The 20112-nt window shown below is 50.3% G+C and overlaps 1 protein-coding gene across 4 annotated transcripts in view; it reads right to left on the bottom strand.

Annotated features, from left to right (window-relative positions):
- LOC126493892 (regulator of G-protein signaling 3-like) overlaps positions 1-20112 on the bottom strand; it is a 79582-nt gene that overhangs the window by 16774 nt on the left and 42696 nt on the right. For all 4 annotated transcript variants that reach the window (XM_050131002.1, XM_050131001.1, XM_050131000.1 and 1 more), the window contains 7 exons: positions 19079-19160; positions 17968-18073; positions 17044-17395; positions 16680-16719; positions 11780-11976; positions 8534-8617; positions 1024-1135 (listed from right to left, as the gene is read on the bottom strand). In XM_050131002.1, coding sequence (XP_049986959.1) covers positions 1024-1135; positions 8534-8617; positions 11780-11976; positions 16680-16719; positions 17044-17395; positions 17968-18073; positions 19079-19160 — 973 coding nt within the window. The remainder of the gene's footprint in view (positions 1-1023; positions 1136-8533; positions 8618-11779; positions 11977-16679; positions 16720-17043; positions 17396-17967; positions 18074-19078; positions 19161-20112) is intronic.

Raw genomic sequence — 20112 nt, 5'->3', positions numbered from 1 at the left:
CTGCTCTGCTGGGTACACAGGTCAGCCAAGAGGGGCACAGCAGGGAAGCCAGGCTGACAATAGTAAGCATTGTGTGTGAGCATAGGGGAAGGTGTGAGAGTAACTGGAGGGCAGAAAGGAGCCATCTAGAATACCAGAGCCATTGCCCTTCCCACTGCCCCATGGGCTGGCCCGGAGGGCCGTGTCTCCCTTACTCTCCTGTCGGTATCTCTGTCAGTCCCCCACGGGGAGGCCATTTCCCAAGGAGGCCAGGGCACCAAGCACACGGATGGCTTTGCAAGCAGTCAGGAAGTTCTGGAGCAAAACCCGCCAAAACAGAATTCTTTGGCGGCTAATATTTTCCTCCTGTGCCCCTGCTGCCCTGAGATCACACAGGTCTGTTGTTGTTTGCATAATCTGGGAGAGGAAACCGAACCCCTTTCGGCTGAGACCTCAGGCGCCAAAGCCTGTGGCTGGACAGATCCTCCCAGCTGGCTTTCCGTTCCCTAGTCCCCTGTGGGCCAGGACACCATGGAAAGTTTTGGGTTAGAAATTCCCAGCTTGCTGTTGATGTACGGGCATACTCCAGCTTCCTAAGGCTCTGACCAGGCCCCATACAGCCGGCTATAAAAAAGGAGTGTCCACAGATCATGGTCAAGAAGCCTCCATTGGGAGCTTGCTTGGAGCAAGGCACTTTACATAAATGACCTAACTTAACCCAGCAACCTTTGAAGTGCCATTATCACCCTGCTTCACAGAGAGGAAATGGGCTCAGAGAAGCTGAGACCCCCCCCCCCCCACACACACACACACAAGCCTGCCACTGGCTTCCAAGGGAAAGAGCAGAGAGAGTTTTGGACTCTGAGACCTGTGTTCAAGGCCCTCGATTCTGGTCTCCCCAGCCTGGGGTGCATTTGGCAATCTGCCAGCCCCAGGCAGCCATGACAGCACATTCTCAAGTGCTCCACTGAAACTGACAGCCATATTTCTACAAAGTCCCTAGCGGGCCACCATGCTGCCCCTGGGTGCCCAGGCCTTTCTTACCCTCCTGTAGCTTCACACTCTGGAGGTAGAGGGGGTTTCTCAGGACGTCACAGCGGCCTGGCTCGTCCTCCTTAGTGAAGAGCAGCAGGTCTGAGTAGGCAAACAGTGTCACCTGTTAAGGGAAAGGACAAATACAACACTCCGCCTTGCTGTCCTCCGGGATGCAGGGAGCCACAAGGTCCACTGGAGTCCAGGAAACACACCCATACTGTGTCCGGCTGAGCCAGAAAGAACTCCAAGGGTGACTCTGCCAATCTCCAGTGACACAGGCCCGCCTTGCAGTGGGGGCAGCAGTCTGTCCCTTAGTTTTCTATACTTCCTCCACTCAAAGTAGGAACAAGAAGGAGAGGAGGAGAAGGTCAAACAAGAATGGTTCTTGCCTTCACCTCACCGGTAAGAGCCTTATTCAATTCAGGTTCTGGGGTATCCCCAGACCTCACCCCACACCTGACTCCTCAAGCTTCTTCTACAAGCCCTCTGTAACGTGAAGGGGAGCAACACAAAGTAATATTACCAAATCTCTTGCAGATATTTTTGAAGTATATCAATGAGAAACTGGTTCGAGAAAAGAGCAGTTACTTGTATATGATGCAGGCTTCTACGTAACCCCTAAATCTACGTAACCGCTACGTAACCGCTGATCTCCTTTATGCTCCAGACACAAAGGAAAGGCTGTTTTCAGACATTGTACATAAACAGACATGTGCTTTTGCTTCTCTATATCCACTAAAGTTTACACTGTTCTTTCCTTGATCTGCCCTACAGTAGCCTTTCCTTAAAGCCACAAATTCCTATTTTAGATTCTATAATAACAGGCAATCTTACCAAAAGCAATCTACAAATTCAACGCAATGCCCATCAAATTCCCAGCAAAATTCTTCACAGACCTTGAAAGAAGAGTACTCAACTTCATATGGAAACACAAAAACCCAGGATAGCCAAAACAATCCTGTACAACAAAAGAATTTCTGTTCATCACAATCCCTGACTTCAAACTCTACTATAAAGCTACAGTACTGAAAACAGCCTGGCATAAGAACAGACAGGAGAACCAATGGAACCAAACAGAAGACTCAGATATTAATCCACACACCTTCGAACACCTGATTTTTGCCAAGAAAGCATATTTAACAAGTGGTGCTGGCATAACTGGATAGCAACATGTAGAAGAATGAAAATAGACCCATAACTATTACCATGCACAAAACTCAAGTCCAAATGACTCAAAGACCTTAACATAAAGCCAGCCACACTGAACCTTATAAAAGAGAAAGTGGGAAGTACACTTGAACACATTGGCACAGGGAACCACTTCCTAAATATAACCCTAGCAGCACAGACACTGAGAGAAACTATTAATAAATGTGACCTCCTGAAACTGAAAAGCTTCTGTAAAGCAAAGGACATGGTCAACAAGACAAAATGACAGTCTACAGAATGGGAAAAGATCTTCACTAATCCCTCATCAGACAGAGGACTGATCTCCAAAATATACAAAGAACTCAAGAAATTGGTCACCAAAAGAACATATAATCCAATTTAAAAAAACGAGTACAGACCTAAACAGAGAACTCTCAACAGAGGAATCTAAAATGGCTGAAAGACACTTAAGGAAATGCTCAACATACTTAGTCATCAGAGAAATGAAAATCAAAACAACTCTGAGATTCCATCTTACACCTGTAAGAATGGCCAAGATCGAAAACACTGATGACAACTTATGCTGGAGAGGATATGGGGTAAAGGGAACACTCCTGCATTGACGGTGGGAGAGCAAGCTGATACAATCCCTTTGGATGTCAGTGTGGTGATTTCTCAGAAAATTAGGAAACAACCTTTCTCAAGACCCAGTAATACCACTTTTGGTTATATACCCAAAGGATGCTCAATCGTGCCACAAGGACATGTTCACAGCAGCTTTGTTTGTCATAGCCAGAACATGGAAACAACCTAAATGCCCCTCGACCAAAGAATGGATAAGGAAAATGTGGTACATTTATGTAGGCCCATATTTCATACAAAATATTTGCAGCCAGGTTCTCTGGCCATGCTTAGTTTACAAGAGCAGCTGCAATCCTGCCAGACACCTGGTAGCCACCTAACAAAGGCTCAGGATGTGTTGTTCCTTCCCTTGCGTTAATATGTAGACCACCTGGGGAGGTGTTGTTTCCAAGCTGATGACTTAAGTTGCAGGTGTTTGGGTTTTCCCACGTCCCCGGAAAGAGAATATTAATGAGTTTCCACCTTGATTTACCTGGGGGATAAAAGGTGTTTGAATAATAAATGCGGGTAGATCTTCAGGAATGAGTGAAGCCTGAGATGCCCTTCCAATATTGCTGTGTAAACTGTGTCTCATTATTTCAAACGCCTCCGTACCAGTCGAGTTAGGGAAAAGTAGTTTTTATGTTGGGGCCACAGACCCCAACACATTTACACAACGGAGTACTACACAGCAGAAAAAAAATAGTGACATTTTGAATCTTGCAGGAAAATGGATGGAGCTAGAAAACATTATTTTGAGTGAGGTAACCCAGACTCAGACAATTATCACACGTACTCACTCATAGGTGGTTTTTAAACATAAAGCAAAGAAAACCAGCCTACAAACCACAATCCTAGAGAACTTAGACAACATGAGGACCCTAAGAGAGACGTACATAGATCTAATCTACATGGGAAGTAGAAAAAGACAAGATCTCCTGAGTAAATTGGGAGCATGGAGACCTTGGGGGAGGGTTGAATCGGGGAGGGGAGAGACAGGGAGGGGAGCAGAGAAAAATGTAGAGCTCAATAAAAATTTTAAAAAAAGTAAAAAGATTCTATCACCAATAATAATAATAATAAAGAATTATTAATTATAGGTACCGCTCTTTGAGTGACCAAATCTGACATGCCATTTCTTCTGAGGAAAGAAGAACCAGCCGGAAAGGCTCGGCACGTCTGAAGAGTGCAGTGAGTGATTTGCTAGCCATGTTTAAACACCAGCATGCTGACGCTGAGCTAGCAAGCTGTTAAAGATGACCCTACAGAAATACGAGAATATATAAACATGAACATATAAGGATATTCTCAGCAGCACTTCTGTAACTGAAAAGAAATAAAAGTCGGCCATGATCGTATAATGAACAATCCCGGTAGTCTGGTAGCTGAGCTAGAGAACTGAGAGTTACAGGCTATCCCCAGGTACACAATGAGGTCTAAGCTAACCTAGGCTGTGTGGTGAGAACTTGTCTCAAAAAATGTATATTAAAACATATATATATATACACATACATAAGTGTGCATATATATATAATACATATGTCGGCAACATCAAAGGCCCACCTGCCATCTCAAGTGTCATGCAAACAGAAGCTGGAAGTAATTAGGGCCACAGAGACAATTCAGGGATGTCCTTAAGCCGTCTCTCTCAGGGCTATGTCCCCTTCTAAGAGGTCCCAGAAGCTCTAGAATTCTTGGCTAGAAGGGGTTTTCATAGTAACTCTGCCCAACCCAGTTTCCACACAGCATCCCGGCTGCTAGCACCTACTCTTGCCTTACTAAGTCCTCCGTAAACAATGCCATTGCTCTTCACAGCTCGGGCAGGTTAAGTGACTTCCCACAGCCACACCGCTAGGAATCATTCCTGGGGTCTGCCTGTTCCCGATGTCCACAGTAGACAGAAAAAGAGGCGGTGCTGTATGGTGCCTGAGGCAGAAGAGACAACAAATTCAGCAAGCATGGAAAAGCAGAGGATAGGGTGCTCAGGAGAATTTCAGTAAGGGGTTGTCTGAGGAGCAGTCTGCAAAGTCAGTCAGGGAAGGGCTGGCTGTTACCTCCAGACCCATAGGGAAGCTGGCAGAAGAAAGTTTGGAAGAGGAAGTCTCTGAGCCTAGAAAATAAAACAAAAACAACAACAACAACAACAACAAATAAGGCCACAGCAAGGTGAGAAAACCCCAAGCCTCTATCCCAGCCTGGTTCCCACAGCTGAGAATATGGTCTAGACAGGAAATGATTAAGGCATGAGAGAAAATTCCCCCCAAAGGTCGGTCAGGCAAGGGCAGGGCTGGCACAGGGCTGGAGGCAAGGCAGATGGCAGGCATACCAGAGCAAAGCGTCTGACCCTTGTTGCCCAGCATCTTATGGGCAAGAGCCTCACCGCCCATAAAGTAGTGGCCCCACGTCCACACTCCAGCTGCCTGTGTCCCACCATGGGAGCCGGGGCCTTTCGAGTTTCACTCTCACTTTCTTCCAGGACGCGTGTATTTCCCAGAGTTCAAAGATTTAGTCATGAAATTCTTTCAGCTCGGACAGAAGGTGACTTCTTCCCAGTGGCCCTAACCAAAGCCTTCTCCTGGGAACCCAGCCATAAGCTAGGTCTGCAGACAACGGGTTGGTGCTTTAGTTAATGGTAAACCCGATGAGTCAGTGTGAAAGTGAGGGTGTGCCGTCTTGGAACCTGGCAAAGCTGACTGAATCCTCAGTGAGCACGACTGTTGCCAGGACATGTGTATAGGAGGCTGCCATGAACACACGTCTTTAATTCCAGCACTCGGGAGGGAGGCAGAGGCAGGCAGTTCTCTGAGTTTGTGGCTAGCCTGGTCTACAAAGCGAGTTCTGGGACAGTCAGGGCTACACAGAGAAAGTTTGTCTTATAAAATTATAAACAATGAACAAACAAAAAAGGCCACCACAAAATGCCAGCCTGATCTGGATGTGCTAGCAGCAAAGTTGTGACTTCTAGATGGGAGGGGCAGAGCAGCTTGTGCTGCGGTACTGGAGCTGCTCCCAAACATCAGCATGCTCAGAGAAGAGACGCTGGGGTGGGGGTGCATTCGAGGAGTGCAGATCTCTGAACTGCTGACCACTTTCCAGCTAATGGCTCCACTGCGCGGAGAGGCTGCCGTGCTCCCTGGACAGTGACTCCTGCGGCTCGAGGGTGCCCAGCCCCTCAGAAGCTCCCACCCATGACTGCTGCTTCCCATTTACAATTGGAGGAACACGAGATGATACCAAAGCCCTCCTATGTGGCTACGATCCTACTTCAAGAAGGGATCTACTTAATTTTCTTGTCCTCAAACCACCTCTTTCAGTCTTAAAGATGGAGTCTCTTTTAGTTCTTTTAGATGCAGGAGGCAAGGATGTGTGTGAGAGTGAGTGTGTGTGTTGAGGGTGGTAAAATGCTACTATAGTTTTGTTTTCCTTCTTTTGTCTTTTATAAACATACCAAAAGTACCAGGGATCATGGAAAGCGTTACACAGCCAGAGAACCAAGTACTAATTCTGTCTCCATTCCCCCCAGGCTTGGGGTTCTTGGACCCTGGTTAATGTCAAGCAAGCCTCTCACTGTGCTTCTCTCCTCTCCTCAAGGACGCTACAGGGCTAATTTGGGATCATACATGTAGCATATAGGAGCAGTAAGGAGCAGTAAGTGCCTGTTGTTTGTGGAGTTCATGGTGATCCAGACAAGGAGTATACCAGACATACGAGCACATTCCAGGTGGCTGCTATCCCTAACTGGCTTCCTCTGGTTACACTAAATATACAGTCACAACTCAGCAGTTCTGACCCTGCACACCTTACGTGCACTACATGCATATGCACGGAACTCAGCCCCGAGAGACTTCTCGCTCTTGTAACACCTAGATCCCCTCTCCCATGGGAGCAAGTTGGGGGTAGACAGGATGAACTCCCTAACACAGCAGTCCAGAAGTGATGTCAGCAGTCCCAGGGGTGAAAGCAGCTAAGCTCCGTGCAGGCAGTAAGGGCTGTGGTGAAGGCCGCAAGGTGAGCGCAGAGCCTGCAGTTGCAAGGAAGGGTAAGACTTAAATCAGAGGTCAGGGCTTAAAGTTGGGGGTGAGATTAAAAGCTGGCCAGGTAAGAGGAAAGACAGGGCTCTGGGCCAGTATGGCAGGCCACTGGCTCGGGGAGCCCCTGAGAACACGTCTCAGACGCCATTGTCCTTTCATGTAACCTTGATTCTAACGCAGCTGAATGTGATAGACTAAATTGTCAGCCTGGATGGCTTCCTCCTAGGAGACACTCTGGGCTACTATATAGACAAGGAGGGAACCAACAAGACTAACTTGGTGGCTGGGGAGTTAACCCCTCTGCCATGGTAAAGCCACAGCTGATCGTGTAAATGAGAGAAGCTGAGCATAGTTAACAGCCCTGGAGACGCCTGCAGGGTGGAGGGTGGAGGGTGGCTGGCCAAGTCGGGGTGGGCAGCACAGAAGCAGCGCACAGCCCACCTCTCTGGTCAAACCAGAGGAAGGCATAGAGCGTGTGGTCTCTCCATTGGCTTGTCCCATGGCAGCCCAGAGAATGAACCAATCTCAGCAGAGATATATCAGCTTTTGTTGGGTTTCTGCCACTGCTCCATGAAATCTAAATGAAGGAAAGTCAATGGGCTTCTCCTCCCCGGGACACACGCGCACACGCTCTCGGGAGCGTGCCCTCAGTTTCTCACTGTTCTATAATCTTTTTCTCAGTAAAGCCTGCGTTCTGCTTTCCACACTTTGATGATTGACTGCCCTTGGGTCATGCACAGCAGGACTGTGGAGGCCCCATCACACTGAAAAACCAGAAATCATCAGCACGGGAGGAGCAGGACTGCAGTATCCCCAGGCAGCCGCCACAAAAGAGGCCGTGCTCATCCGGAACATAGCATCTGATCTGCTTGCTTACAACTAGACAAAGCCAAGCCAGCTTCATGTGTTAGTTCCAGCCATACAGAGTGACCAGGACAAAGGGGCTGCAAGGGGCCAACCTCAGACCCTGCCCTTTGCCTCAGACATGTACAAACCCATTACTCAGATGGAAAGACTGATGAGGAAGGCCAGAAACAAAGCTGGAGCTAGATCTAGGCTTCCCGGTCTTTCCACAGTTCCAAATTGCCGTTCGTCCTGGCTTCGAGCCTGAGCTTCAGCAAACAAGCACTCTGCCGTCACCCAGGACCTCCTGGTAGCACGGTCAGATCCCATGGCTCCAGCGTCTCTTACAGTTTCCATCCCAGCTCTGAGCTGGGACCTGGCCAACTGTGTGGGTGAGGGAGGTTGTCCCGGCTAGAGATAGGCTAGATGCGGAAGATGATGATGACACAGGCCTTACCCTGACCCCTGCTGATGGGGCTAGAGGTGGGGGCGGGGGGAGGGGAGGGCAGGGAGGGTTGCCAGTAGCCTGAGCTCTCAGGAGGGGGTCTGGGTTTGGGCTTATACAGAAAGACTCCAAACTTCCTCTAACAAGTCTCTTTGGCTTGTAACTTTAAACTTCTCAGGTACTTCTCTCAGCTTGGTTAAAGGTTCATCTTTCTCCTCCTTAGAGGAACTCAGGATAAACAATAAAATGCCTTTACGGCCTGGAGGTATGTTTTGACCATATCAGTGACCGAATCTTAGAGGCAGTGAGATCGCCACTTTAACTAGTGGGCAAGCAAAAGCTGGGTAACCACTTGGTAAGGCCTTTGGTCTCCACCCTGAAGTTGCAAAGAGAAGGAGCAGGAAAACCAGCCTGGCTGGGCACGCCTTACCTGGGAAGCTGTGTTCCTCCCCTCATACAGCAGCAGCTCCTCTGACAGCAGGAGAGTCCGGGCAGGGTTACAGAGATCTAGGGGCTGAAAACCAATCACGCTGAGTGGGAGCACAAAGGGCAGCTTGCCAAAGCCGGATCAGAGGGAGAAGACAAGACTGCCCGCCCTCCCCTAACCCTGACCCCACGCACTCCTCACACCCACAACGGAAACAGAAAGAGTGCTCCAGTCCTGCACAACCAGGCCTGACCGAAGGAGCTGCTCTCGCTACAGGAAGTTCAGCCACATGCTCAGCGCCTTTGCAGTCCTCCCCGTGCCCGCCTCCACACCAGACTCCTAGGCCCTCCCAGCCATCCTCTGTCCCGCCTAAGCCACACAGGAAGGTCTCTGCCGTCGATCCCAGGAGGCATCTTGAGGGCCCAATGCCAAGAGACTTGGTCACTCGTGCGTGGTGTGGTGCGTGTCTCTTTCAAGGCCAACTGAGCCCCTGCCCTGCTCAGGTCCCAAGCTGAGCAAACTGCCTCCTTCACCTCATCCGTTTCCCCAGCAACCAACTCCTACTCAAAGTCCTCATCCCGCCACCCTGTCCAGTCCGGCTCTGACTGACCACCCAGAAGCTTATCCCATGCCCCACAAGTCCCCGACCTCAAGCAGGGGACTGCAGAAAGATAAAGAAACAGCATGGACTATGCACTCCAGCAGGGATGGAGCTTCCGAAGGAGAGCCAGGGTGGTGGGACGGGGTGGTAGGAGCGCCTGGTGAGGAGAGGGGCAGCACAGTAAGGAAGGGGGGAGGCGGCTTCTGTGGGACAGCCGCTGGCTGCTCCTTACTCTCTAACTCTTTGTTTTGTACATGTAAGTGTTGCGCCATTTTTCAATCTTGATTATTTCTTTTTTCTTTCTTTCTTTGAGACAGGGTCTCTCTGTGTAGCTCTGGCTGTCCTGGAATTCTCTCTGCAGACCAGGGCGGCCTCTACTCAGAGTTCTGCCTGCCTCTGCCTCCCAAACGCTAAGACTAAAGATGTCCTCCACCACTGCCCAACTTGAATATCTCACAATTTAAAAGTTTTCAGTTTTTAGAAGTCTAAAAACTAATTTAAACTGGGCGTGGTGGCACATGCCTTTAATCCCAGTGCTCAGGAGGCAGAGACAAGTAGATACTTATGAATTCAGCCTGATCTACATAGTAAGGTCCAGAACAGCCAGGGCTATATAGAAAGCCTCTCAAAAAAAAAAAAAAAAACACTAAACCTAGTTTAATTTTAAAAAATTGTGCTATATCTATTTATGTGTGTGCACACATACACATATATGTCTATGTGGGCGGAGCAGTCAGGGCACAGGTAGGAAAGAGGCAGGGAAGTTTGCAGAAGTCGGGCTCTCCTTTCACCTTGTGGGTCCCAGGAACCAAACTCAGGTTGTCAGGCATGGCAGCAGGCACTTTTCCCCACTGGGCCAGCTTGTTAGCCTTAATTTGTAATAAAAATTAAAAGACAAAACCAAATATAACCAGGTAGGTAATATACATCTATAATCCCAGTGTTTGGGATGCTGTGGAAGGATGGTGAGTTGTCAAGCGCTGTGGATGGCCCGGTGGCTGTGTGGCACAGCAGGAGCAAACAGAGATGGGGAAAGTGGTGAGGAGCAGTGGGAAAAAATAAGAGCTTTTATATTTGTGAATGTGTAAACAACCTAAACATTCATGTATGTGATATATGAATGGCAGAACTAATAAAGATTTGAGAGGAAAGAAATGTAGTACATTTTTAATATTCACTATTTGATAGCTGTCTAAGCTGTTTCCAGTTCCTTGGAATTGTGACTACAGCAGCAGTAAATATATGTGCAAGGATCTTTGTGTAAGAAATAGAGTCCTTTGGACACACATTCAGAAGTGGTATGGGTAGGTCATATGGTAATTATATATTGATTTTTAAAAGGCCCACACACTGAAAATGTGGTAACCATATGCAATGAATTTTATTCAGACAGAAAAAAAATAAATTAGGGTATTTGCAGAAAAATGGGTAGATCTAGAAAATATATTAAGTGAGGTAACCCAAACTGAGGAAGACAAATGTGGTATGTGCTTTCTCATATGCAGAATCTAACTTTAAATGCTTTCATTATATATACACATGTGGGTGTAGGTATGGGTCCTATAACCAGGAAAGAAACCTCAAGAGGGGGGACAGAACATACATGACATGAAGGTGGGAAAGGAGGACAGGACATACATGACATGAAGGTGGGAAAGGACAGAACATACATGACATGAGGGTGGGAAAGGAGGACAGGACATACATGACATGAAGGTGGGAAAGGAGGACAGGACATACATGACATGAGGGTGGGAAAGGACAGAACATACATGACATGAGGGTGGGAAAGGACAGAACATACATGACATGAAGGTGGGAAAGGACAGAACATACATGACATGAAGGTGGGAAAGGACAGAACATACATGACATGAGGGTGGGAAAGGAGGACAGGACATACATGACATGAGGGTGGGAGAGGACAGAACATACATGACATGAGGGTGGGAAAGGACAGAACATACATGACATGAGGGTGGGAAAGGACAGAACATACATGACATGAAGGTGGGAAAGGACAGAACATACATGACATGAAGGTGGGAAAGGACAGAACATACATGACATGAGGGTGGGAAAGGAGGACAGGACATACATGACATGAGGGTGGGAAAGGAGGACAGGACATACATGACATGAGGGTGGGAAAGGAGGACAGGACATACATGACATGAAGGTGGGAAAGAGGTTATGATGGCAGAAAAGTATTGGGGATGGGGATGTGGGAGAAGAGGATTGGGAAAGGATAGGAAAAAAAACCTATATTTGAAAATGGCATAACAGAACCTAAGACTTTATGTGCTGATGAAATCATTGACAGGAAGTGGGAAAGAAGGAAGGAGAGAAACAAAGAAGTGAGAAAGGAAAAGGAGAGGTACGTGACTCCGCAGGGTGGCTGCTGGCCAGATGTGTGTGCCTGAGCACCGGCAGGCGTGGTGTCACCACTTTCCCGCAAGGAAAGAGAGAACCCTCGGATGACTCCATGCTTTCTGCACTTTTTCTAGAGGCTTCTGCTTGCCTGATAATCTCCACAATATGAAGTCATGTTCCTGCCCCCAGAGGGCCCTGGATCCTGGATAAGACTCCACCGTTAGCCCTGTGCTCACTTCCTCCTGAGGGAACCCTGGGGCATGCCATAGGCTCACCTGCACGAAAACGGGGAACACCAGGACTTTGGGGGCCAGGGTGACATAGGTGCCGTAGCTTGAATGCGGGACATGTGGTCTCAGGGCTGAGCAATCTTGGTAGTTGTTGTAGCCCTTCATGGTCTGCACTGTCTTCATCAGTCGGGACTTCTTGCCCAGGCCGGTGTTCGATTTCCCTTTAGTGGTAGTCCCTGGTTCTGTGGAGCACAGGTGGGGGACAGTCAGTCCCTTCCATCATCCCACATAAGAACAAGGAACAAGACCCAGTCAGGGAACCCTGTGTCAGCCGGTCTAGCCTCAGCCTTAAGGGATCCAGAGCTAGGCAGGAGCCCCCAGCCCACAACTGTGACAGGGGAGTCACCCCCACTCCACCTCCTGTGACCCAGGCATCAAAACAAACAAACAAATCTATTTATCAGCTTAGCACTTTTGGAAACGAAGAAATTGTCTAGGCATGCTGGCACATGCCAGGAACCCCAGAATCCAGGAACCTGAAGCAGAAGACCCTCAAAATCAAGCAGCCTAGGGTGTATGACAAGACTGCATCTCAAAACAAGAGCAAAACCACAGTGCAATGAGTATTAACAAACTGCCCAGGTCTGACATAACTGAGGCCTGGAGAGATGGCTCAGCAGTTAAGAGCACTGATTGCTCTTCCAGAGGTCTTGAGTTCAATTCCCAACAACCACACGGTGGCTCACAACCATCTGTAATGAGATCTGGTGCCCTCTTGGGAAGAGACCTGGTCAGTCGTCCTCATCAGCTCAGACCATGAAACCCAGTATGGACAAGTCCAACAGAACCGCCATGTACGGGATGCCCATACATGTTTCAGCATTGCCAGGGCAGGACGTGCATTCATTTCTGACCTCACTGAGCCTCAGGACCCACATGGAACATGAGTCGGAGCAGAGGGGGGCCTCACAAAGAGTAGGGCATGTGATTATCCTCCTGTTTCCATCCTAACGTAGATCTCCTGCCCATCACCTCCCAGGCCCTATGGACACAGGTCTGTCCCCCGCAGTATGCAGGATACTTGTCCACCACCATCAATTTGTCTAGAATAAGAAGTGGCATTTGTGTGCTATGGAGGCAAGCAGCGGGAACAAGGCCCAGTGATGGGACTCACACACACACCTAGGCTCCTCCCTAGGGTGCTGTTGCCAGGGGAAATCAGCCAGGTTCTCCCTGACTAAGGTGCCCAGCCTGGGTCTCAGAGCCCAGGCTTCCCCTAGCATTCTGCAACCAGTGAACAGGTGGCCTGACCCAGCAACCTCTCAGGGAAGCTCCCCACCAACGCAAGGCCACAGGCCACAGGCAGAGGAAACAGCCCAGAGGGTTTGGTTTCACACTTGCTGCCTTCCCCCACCCCCAAGGCCCCTTCTCACAGAGAGGTGAGAAAAACATGTCAATGCTTCCCCCCCCCCCAAGTGACCAGCCATCACAGACTGGTGGTAGTACTGCTCCCTGACCCCCACAAATTACCAGCCATCACAGACTGGTGGTAGTACTGCTCCCTGACCCCCACAAATTACCAGCCATCACAGACTGGTGGTAGTAATGCTCTCTGACCCCCACAAATTACCAGCCATCACAGACTGGTGGTAGTAATGCTCTCTGACCCCCACAAATTACCAGCCATCACAGACTGGTGGTAGTAATGCTCCCTGACCCCCACAAGTGACCAGCCATCACAGACTGGTGGCAGTACTGCTCCCTGACCCCCACAAGTGACCAGCCATCACAGACTGGTGGTAGTACTGCTCCCTGACCCCCACAAGTGACCAGCCATCACAGACTGGTGGCAGCAGTCAAACCACTTCCTGTCTATTCAGGGGGTGGCTTAGATGGTAACAAAGACAAGGCACCCAGATGGGGACATGAGGTACAGAGGCAGGGAAGAAGTCCCCCAGCTTCTCCTCTGACTTGGCCCTGGGGCCTTAAAACATTGCTTGTGCAGCAGCCTGGCCTTCTACTAGAAAAATCCATCTCGAGGTCTATACTAGATTTGAGCTGGACAGGGCATGCTGAATGTGAGCGATGAGTGACTTCTGAGTCAGAAGCGAACTGTGCAGACTGCGCCACGTGGAGCAGGCTCCTTCCCTATCTGTCTCACCTGGTCCAGGCCGCCAGCTAGACACTAAAAGGTTCCATGAGAAAGGGGGCTTGGAGGGCTAGGCTGGTATGTGATGGCAGGATGGGTGACCTCCAACACTCAGCCAACCACCAGTGGGAGCATGTCAGAGAAGACCTGGGGGCCTGGAAACATGCCGTGAGTGAGGTTTGGAAGTAGGCAGACTGAGCTGGCATGGTGCAGTCTGGAGCAGAGAAGTAGGGTCTGAGGCCAACCAGACCAGAATGAAGGAAGGACACAGTCCGCAGTGGAGAAATCTAGGCACTGGGCTCTAAGTTGAGACAAGAGATTCCTTTTCTTTCTAGGCCCAGATGCCCAGCCCTGTTAGAGAACCTTAGTCACCAATCAGCCACTTGACACGTCTCTCTGCGTCCAGAAAGGAGGGGGGACAGCTCAGTCCCATTATCCAGATAAGGAAGTGGGGTTGGGCAAGCTGCCCAAGGTCACTGAGCTAGTAAAGGGCACCAGGCAGCACCAGCCCAATCTAGGTGCAGTCACTCCCTAAAGCCACACTGCCACTCCCTTCTGGAGATGTGGCGCAAGGGGTGTGGCTCTCCAGAACTCATTTTCAAAGTTACCCTCTTTTAGAACAGTCCAGACTGCAGTCCGGTTGCTGAGCCCCACAAAGGCAAACCTCCACCTGTCACCTCCTGTGATGATATCTGGGCTAAACCCCAACCATCTGCACCCCTCTAGCACCTGACCAAACACAGTAATTACATGGCTTTGCTTCTAGCTTCCGAGGCCAGCCCTGGCAGTCTCTGGCTCTGGCAGTGGTGAATCTGAGGTCATCCTGCCTTCACAGGACCGCCATAGCCAAACAAGCACTCTAGGCTCCAGAAAGGCCTCAAATCCTGTTAAATGCAAGATGGCGACATTGTCCCTGTCCCTGCTATTCAAGGCAAAATGAATGAACTCTCCTTCCTGAAAGGCCACCTCCTGGCAGACTAGAGGAATGCCCCCAGGGTGACAGCCCTAACCTCTGAACTCAGGACTTAGTGCTGAAATGAAGCAAAGTCAAGATCTTGATACACGGCCTGGAGAGATGACTCAATTGGTAAAGTACTTGGTGCACTAACCAGGTAGACCTGAGCCTTATTCCTGGTACCCAGGTAAAGTCAGGCATGGTGGCAATGCACTGAGGAGGATGAGGACCCCTAGGGCTCACCGGCTGGCCAGCCCAGCTTAATCAGTAGCCTTAGACCCTTGTGACTGCCAGTGGCTCCTGGGTTTGACCGCTGGGCTCCACACGCATGCACACCCACACCCACACAAATAGGCACGTAAGATCTTGACAGAAGGAATTCAAAACAGCGCCACTGTTATTAATGCCGTCACCTCTTCATCTCTTGTCCTTCCCCTGAGGCTTGGGTGACTGTGCCCTTCTTGACTCTGTATTTTCAGAGAGGAATAAAAGCACAGGCACACTTGGGCAATGATCACACAGACATCGCTAGAGCCTGTGGAAAAGATCAAAGAGCTCGCGGCCCATGTGCATATGCCCACACAGGTGACTCATCTCTCCAGGTCCCTTCCTCAGTGGCTTACTTTCAAAACCATACAAAGAACTGGAGTCATTCTCCTTAGCCACTCTGCCAAAGTTCCATCAGTTTCTGTTGCTGACAGGTCCTGGATCTGATGCTGGGCCCATAGAAAGAGAACAAGTCCAGCCCTGCCCCTAAAAAAGTCATCATTTAGCAGTGACATATTCCCTCTACCCTAATGTGTCCTCTAAAAGCTTTTAGACACTGTTGAATCACTATCAGGGTTCTCCCCAGGAGAACCAGCTGCCCACAGGCCCCAGGAGGGAGAGGAAGGGGTGCCTTCCATCAGCAGTCCTGAGCCTGATAGGAGCCCGTCTCCCCAAAGGCCCAAGTACCCACTTTAAGAGTCACCTTCTTCTTACTAATGGATGGAAGCTCACAGAAAGAAACCCGAGAGAAGATGGGAAAGGCCACTCTCAAGGAAGGTCGTGGGTATTCTATAGGCACAGAAGAAGGGTTCAGTCATACTCAAGGTGAGCTTACAGGCCACATGGCGAGGCTGCCTTCAACCTTCCAGACCAGCTGGACCTTTGGGTCAGAGCTCTGTGCAGGGGTGTGAGGGCCTAAAGGTAGCCCCCACCAGCTCCTCTACAGAGAGATTCATCTCCAGCCTTCCTGGACAAGTACTTGCTCTATGCCAGCTTCCATTTCCAGCCCAGAGTGTGCAGGCCAACGGAGAAGAATGGATTAAACCACAGAGACCCCTATGTGGTTCGGAGGTGGCATCTTGCACTGTCTTTCAGCATGCAGGTAGCTACACACAAATGTTTCCCCAGAGAGTCCTCCAGACCAGCCCCTGAGCAGCGAGCACTGATCCTGTTTTCTAGGTAAAGAAAGGAGGCTCAGGTTCCACGGTGAAGATTCCAACCTGTGGCCTCACAGCGCAACATTCCATGGCTGCTTTCCATGCAGGTTCAAGCATCGAGTCTCTGGCCCCAGATAGATATAGTTGCTCAGCAACACTGGCTAACAGTCAAATAAATGCTAAGCACTCGTCTCTTGGATGGTTCTCATAGATTCCCCCTCTACCACCTCAGTCCTGACCTTAAGGAAATACATACTTATTCAGTGAGAGGAAAAGGGTACCAGGAGGATAAGAGGTCTATGTCCATATGCTTGATAACCCCAACTCCATCAGAGAGGCCTCTGAACTCAGAGCAGGAAGTTGGGCCTGACCTCAGCTGGACCTCAGCTGCCTCCCCAGGCACAGTGGACAGCTCACCTTCGGGGATGGCATCCTCCTGATACACAGGCCGCAGCAGCTGCAAGGGAAAGACAAGAGACCCAGCTTCAGTCCCAAGAATGGGGCAGAACAGTCCAGAAGGCAGCTGCACACAGGCCTGGGCACAAGAGAAACTCTTAAGGGGCGAGGTGGAATAGAGCTGAAAGAGGCTTCATGTACTGTGAAACTGTGGCCCTTTGAGATACCTCAACTTCTTTCACAGCAGCTTGCTCCAAAGTGCATTCCATGGACCACAGGAATGGAAGGGCTGCCATAGCAGAGGTCTCCTCACAATCCAGTTTGCAGGTGGAGACTTTCTTAGCCCACCACAAGAACCTGTCCACATTCAGCTAGCTGTCCATACCTGGCTTCCGGGGTTCAGTGGGGCCAGGATGATGTAGTTGGGGTCGGTAGGGGTGGTGGCACGCGACAGGGCCGGCAGGGTGTGTTGGCCACTGCGCTTGCCCACTTCGGTGTAGCGCTCCCAGCCACCAAGCAGGAGCCCATCAGAGCTGTCACACACCAGGTGGCAGCTGTGGCGCTGCTCAGGACGGGATGGGGCCCCATGGGTACAGTTCTTCTCCCTCTTGTTAGGGGGTGACAGGAGGTCATGTGTGGACTTGCAGGAAGCCCGCCGCAGAACTCCACCGTCCGGCCCTGGCTTGATCTGGGGGACCACGCGCCACACGAGCAGGATGATCTCACCAGGACAGCTCCTGAAAATCCCACAGAGGAGTTCAGACTTGGGGAGACCAGAGTCAGTGGGTGCAGGAAGCCTGCAGGACAGAGAACAAGTGAAGGAAGCCAAGCAGGAGCAAGCAAATGCAATTTTCATGGAATCTTCATTCTAGAAGCAGGCAAAAGCAGAGCAATGGGGTGCTACCCCACAGAGGCAAGAAGTGCGAATATTGTACAGAATCAACCTTAAAACGTGCAGTTGAAACATCTGCACTGTCTACACAGCCTTAAACAAAGGGTTTAGCCACTCAGTAGCACAGTTAGCTGAAGCAGAACCAGCCCCCTGGAACCGTGGCAGGAACCACGGAGTCTGTTCAGAGAGTCTTTCCTGCTGTTGGCTGTGGGATCAACATTCATCTGAGCCTGAACCTTCCATTTCCAGGCCAAGAAACGGATTCCCCGAGGAGTGATGTAAATTGCTCACAGCTGGGCAGAGAGCAGACCAAGCAGAGCAGAGCAAGGCAGTGTGCCCAGGGCTGGGCGGGGAAGATATGCCATCTGCCGCCCACTGCCGCCCACTGCCGCCCACTGCCGCCCACTGCCCCGTCACCGGATCTCGTGTGCCAGCTCCACACACTTCCAGTGCTCCACAGGCCTCTCATTCAGTTGTAGCAGTGTGTCCAGCTGCTGCAGTCCTGCCCTCTCTGCTGGGCCCCCTGCATCAATAAAGAAAAGCCACTCAGTCCTTTGCTTCCCTAGTGGCAATGGGCAAGGACGCTCTTCTCTCGATGGCTCTGTCTGAGAAAAGAGGTGCTATACCAGGTGCGGTCGAAGGCAGCACCCACCCTTCTCCTCTCACCCTAGCTGCAGTACCCCACCCCACCGTCCCTCTCCAAGGGTCTCCTGCAGCAGTAAGGAAGTGATATCTTTTTTGGTGCTGGTGGTGGGTTTGCAAGAATGTAGGAGAGGGTGGAAGGGAGAAAGAACATACGTGCACATGCTTCCGGAAGCCAGAGGACAACCTCTATACAGTGTTGCTTCCACAGGCACTACCTCTCACTGGCCTGGGATTCATCATGTAGTGAGTCTCAACCATCCTCCTCTTTCTGCCTCCCCAGTAGTATAATTAAGAACATAAGCCACTATTTCTTTCGTTTTTATTTTATTTTATTTTTTGTGTGGGTTCCAGAAACCATACTCAAGTTCTCACTCTTACAAGTTGAGTTCTCCACCCACGGAGTTACCTTTCCTCTGCTTATTTTGTTGTTTCTTTTTGTTTGTTTTGCTTGAAGGTTGTTTTGTTTTTGTGAGGAGCAGAGTCTCATGATATAGACCAGCCTAGCTTTGAACTTCCGGTATCTGATTCCAGAATCGTCCTGTGTGCAGGGGCTACAGCTAGGAATATCCAGCTAAGTGGACTGCGGATGAGATGAAAGCTCACCCAAGGCTTTCGTTAGCTCTCACAGTTCAAGCTTAGTTCTTCCTCAGAAACTACGAGGAATCAAAATATAACACCTATTTTCATTTTGTTAAAACAAACAAAAATGGGTCTATTTTCATAAATCTCAGATTCATCTGTGACTCATTTAAAGATACTATTCTTTTCCTTTCAAAAGGCCAGTCCCTGATCCAGTGTGAGGACCCCCTCCAGCTCCAAATCATTTGCAAGGTCCAGCTGCCCGGTGGGAGGGTGGGGCCGGCATCCCGTGCTGTTCACTTACCAGAATCCACGGCCTGAACTCGAACTGGAGAATCACAGCAGATGGTGAAGCCAAAGCCATCTTTGCCCCTCCGGATAGTGATCTAGGATACAGCCCTGCCCAGTTACTCCAGAGTTCTCAAGTTGGGAAGCCTCCAAGCCCCACCCAGAGCCACCTTCCTCTCCACAGGAACCAGGTCTGAGGAGGAGACAGCCAGCCTTTCTCTGCTCCTGAGAGTCAGCATCTTAACGCTGCCTTGTGGGCCAAACCAGCTACCAAGAGCTCAATGATGGCAAGTAGGAATGGACAAACCTCGCCCCTGGGTCCTAACTCAGGAGCTGTCTGCAGCTGCACCTCCTCTCCCCACCGAAGACCAGCTGCCCGCCTCCCTCTCAGCGTCCTTTCCCATGGAGGTCTTGGGATCTTGGCCCAGGGTTTTCCTTGTGCCCAGAGTGCCAGGGAGGGAAGACTAGGACGTATTCTCTCCGTCATGGTCAAGGGTCCGGGGAAGAGTGCTGGGGTTCACAGGCACAGGCAGAGCCAAGGCCTCCTGGATAAGCCAGCACTAACCACGGGCTTCATTCTGCCCGCAAAGGGCGATGTGTATGGGAGTGCCTCAGCTCGAACTTTCAGAAGTTCCGCTAAAGGACCCTTCCATCCGGATGCTCTTTGCAGATCAAAACTGTGTAACCCAAACTCCTGCTGTGTGCCATGCACTGCTGAGGTACACGGGACAGGAGCCGCCAGGGGGGTGGTACTTGGTCTCTGGCTACTGGAGAGGACAAGCCTACACAAATCTCTCTAAAGAAAAACAGGCCATGACAAGCAACAGAGGAGAAAATAGAACTGTATAACAATCAGGCCTGTGTGACCCCCCAGACACCACGCCTGTGTGACCCCCCCAGACACCACGCCTGTGTGACCCCAGACACCACGCCTGTGTGACCCTAGACACCACGCCTGTGTGACCCCCCAGACACCACGCCTGTGTGACCCCAGACACCACGCCTGTGTGACCCCAGACACCATGCCTGTGTAACCCCAGACACCACGCC

The sequence above is a fragment of the Alexandromys fortis genome, unplaced genomic scaffold, assembly GCF_014885135.2.
Source record: "Alexandromys fortis isolate MF-2015 unplaced genomic scaffold, M_Fortis_MF-2015_v1.1 scaffold_352, whole genome shotgun sequence".
NCBI lineage: Eukaryota > Metazoa > Chordata > Mammalia > Rodentia > Cricetidae > Alexandromys > Alexandromys fortis.
The sequence above is the reverse complement of the archived record's forward strand: the minus strand, read 5'-3'. Positions and strand labels throughout refer to the sequence as shown.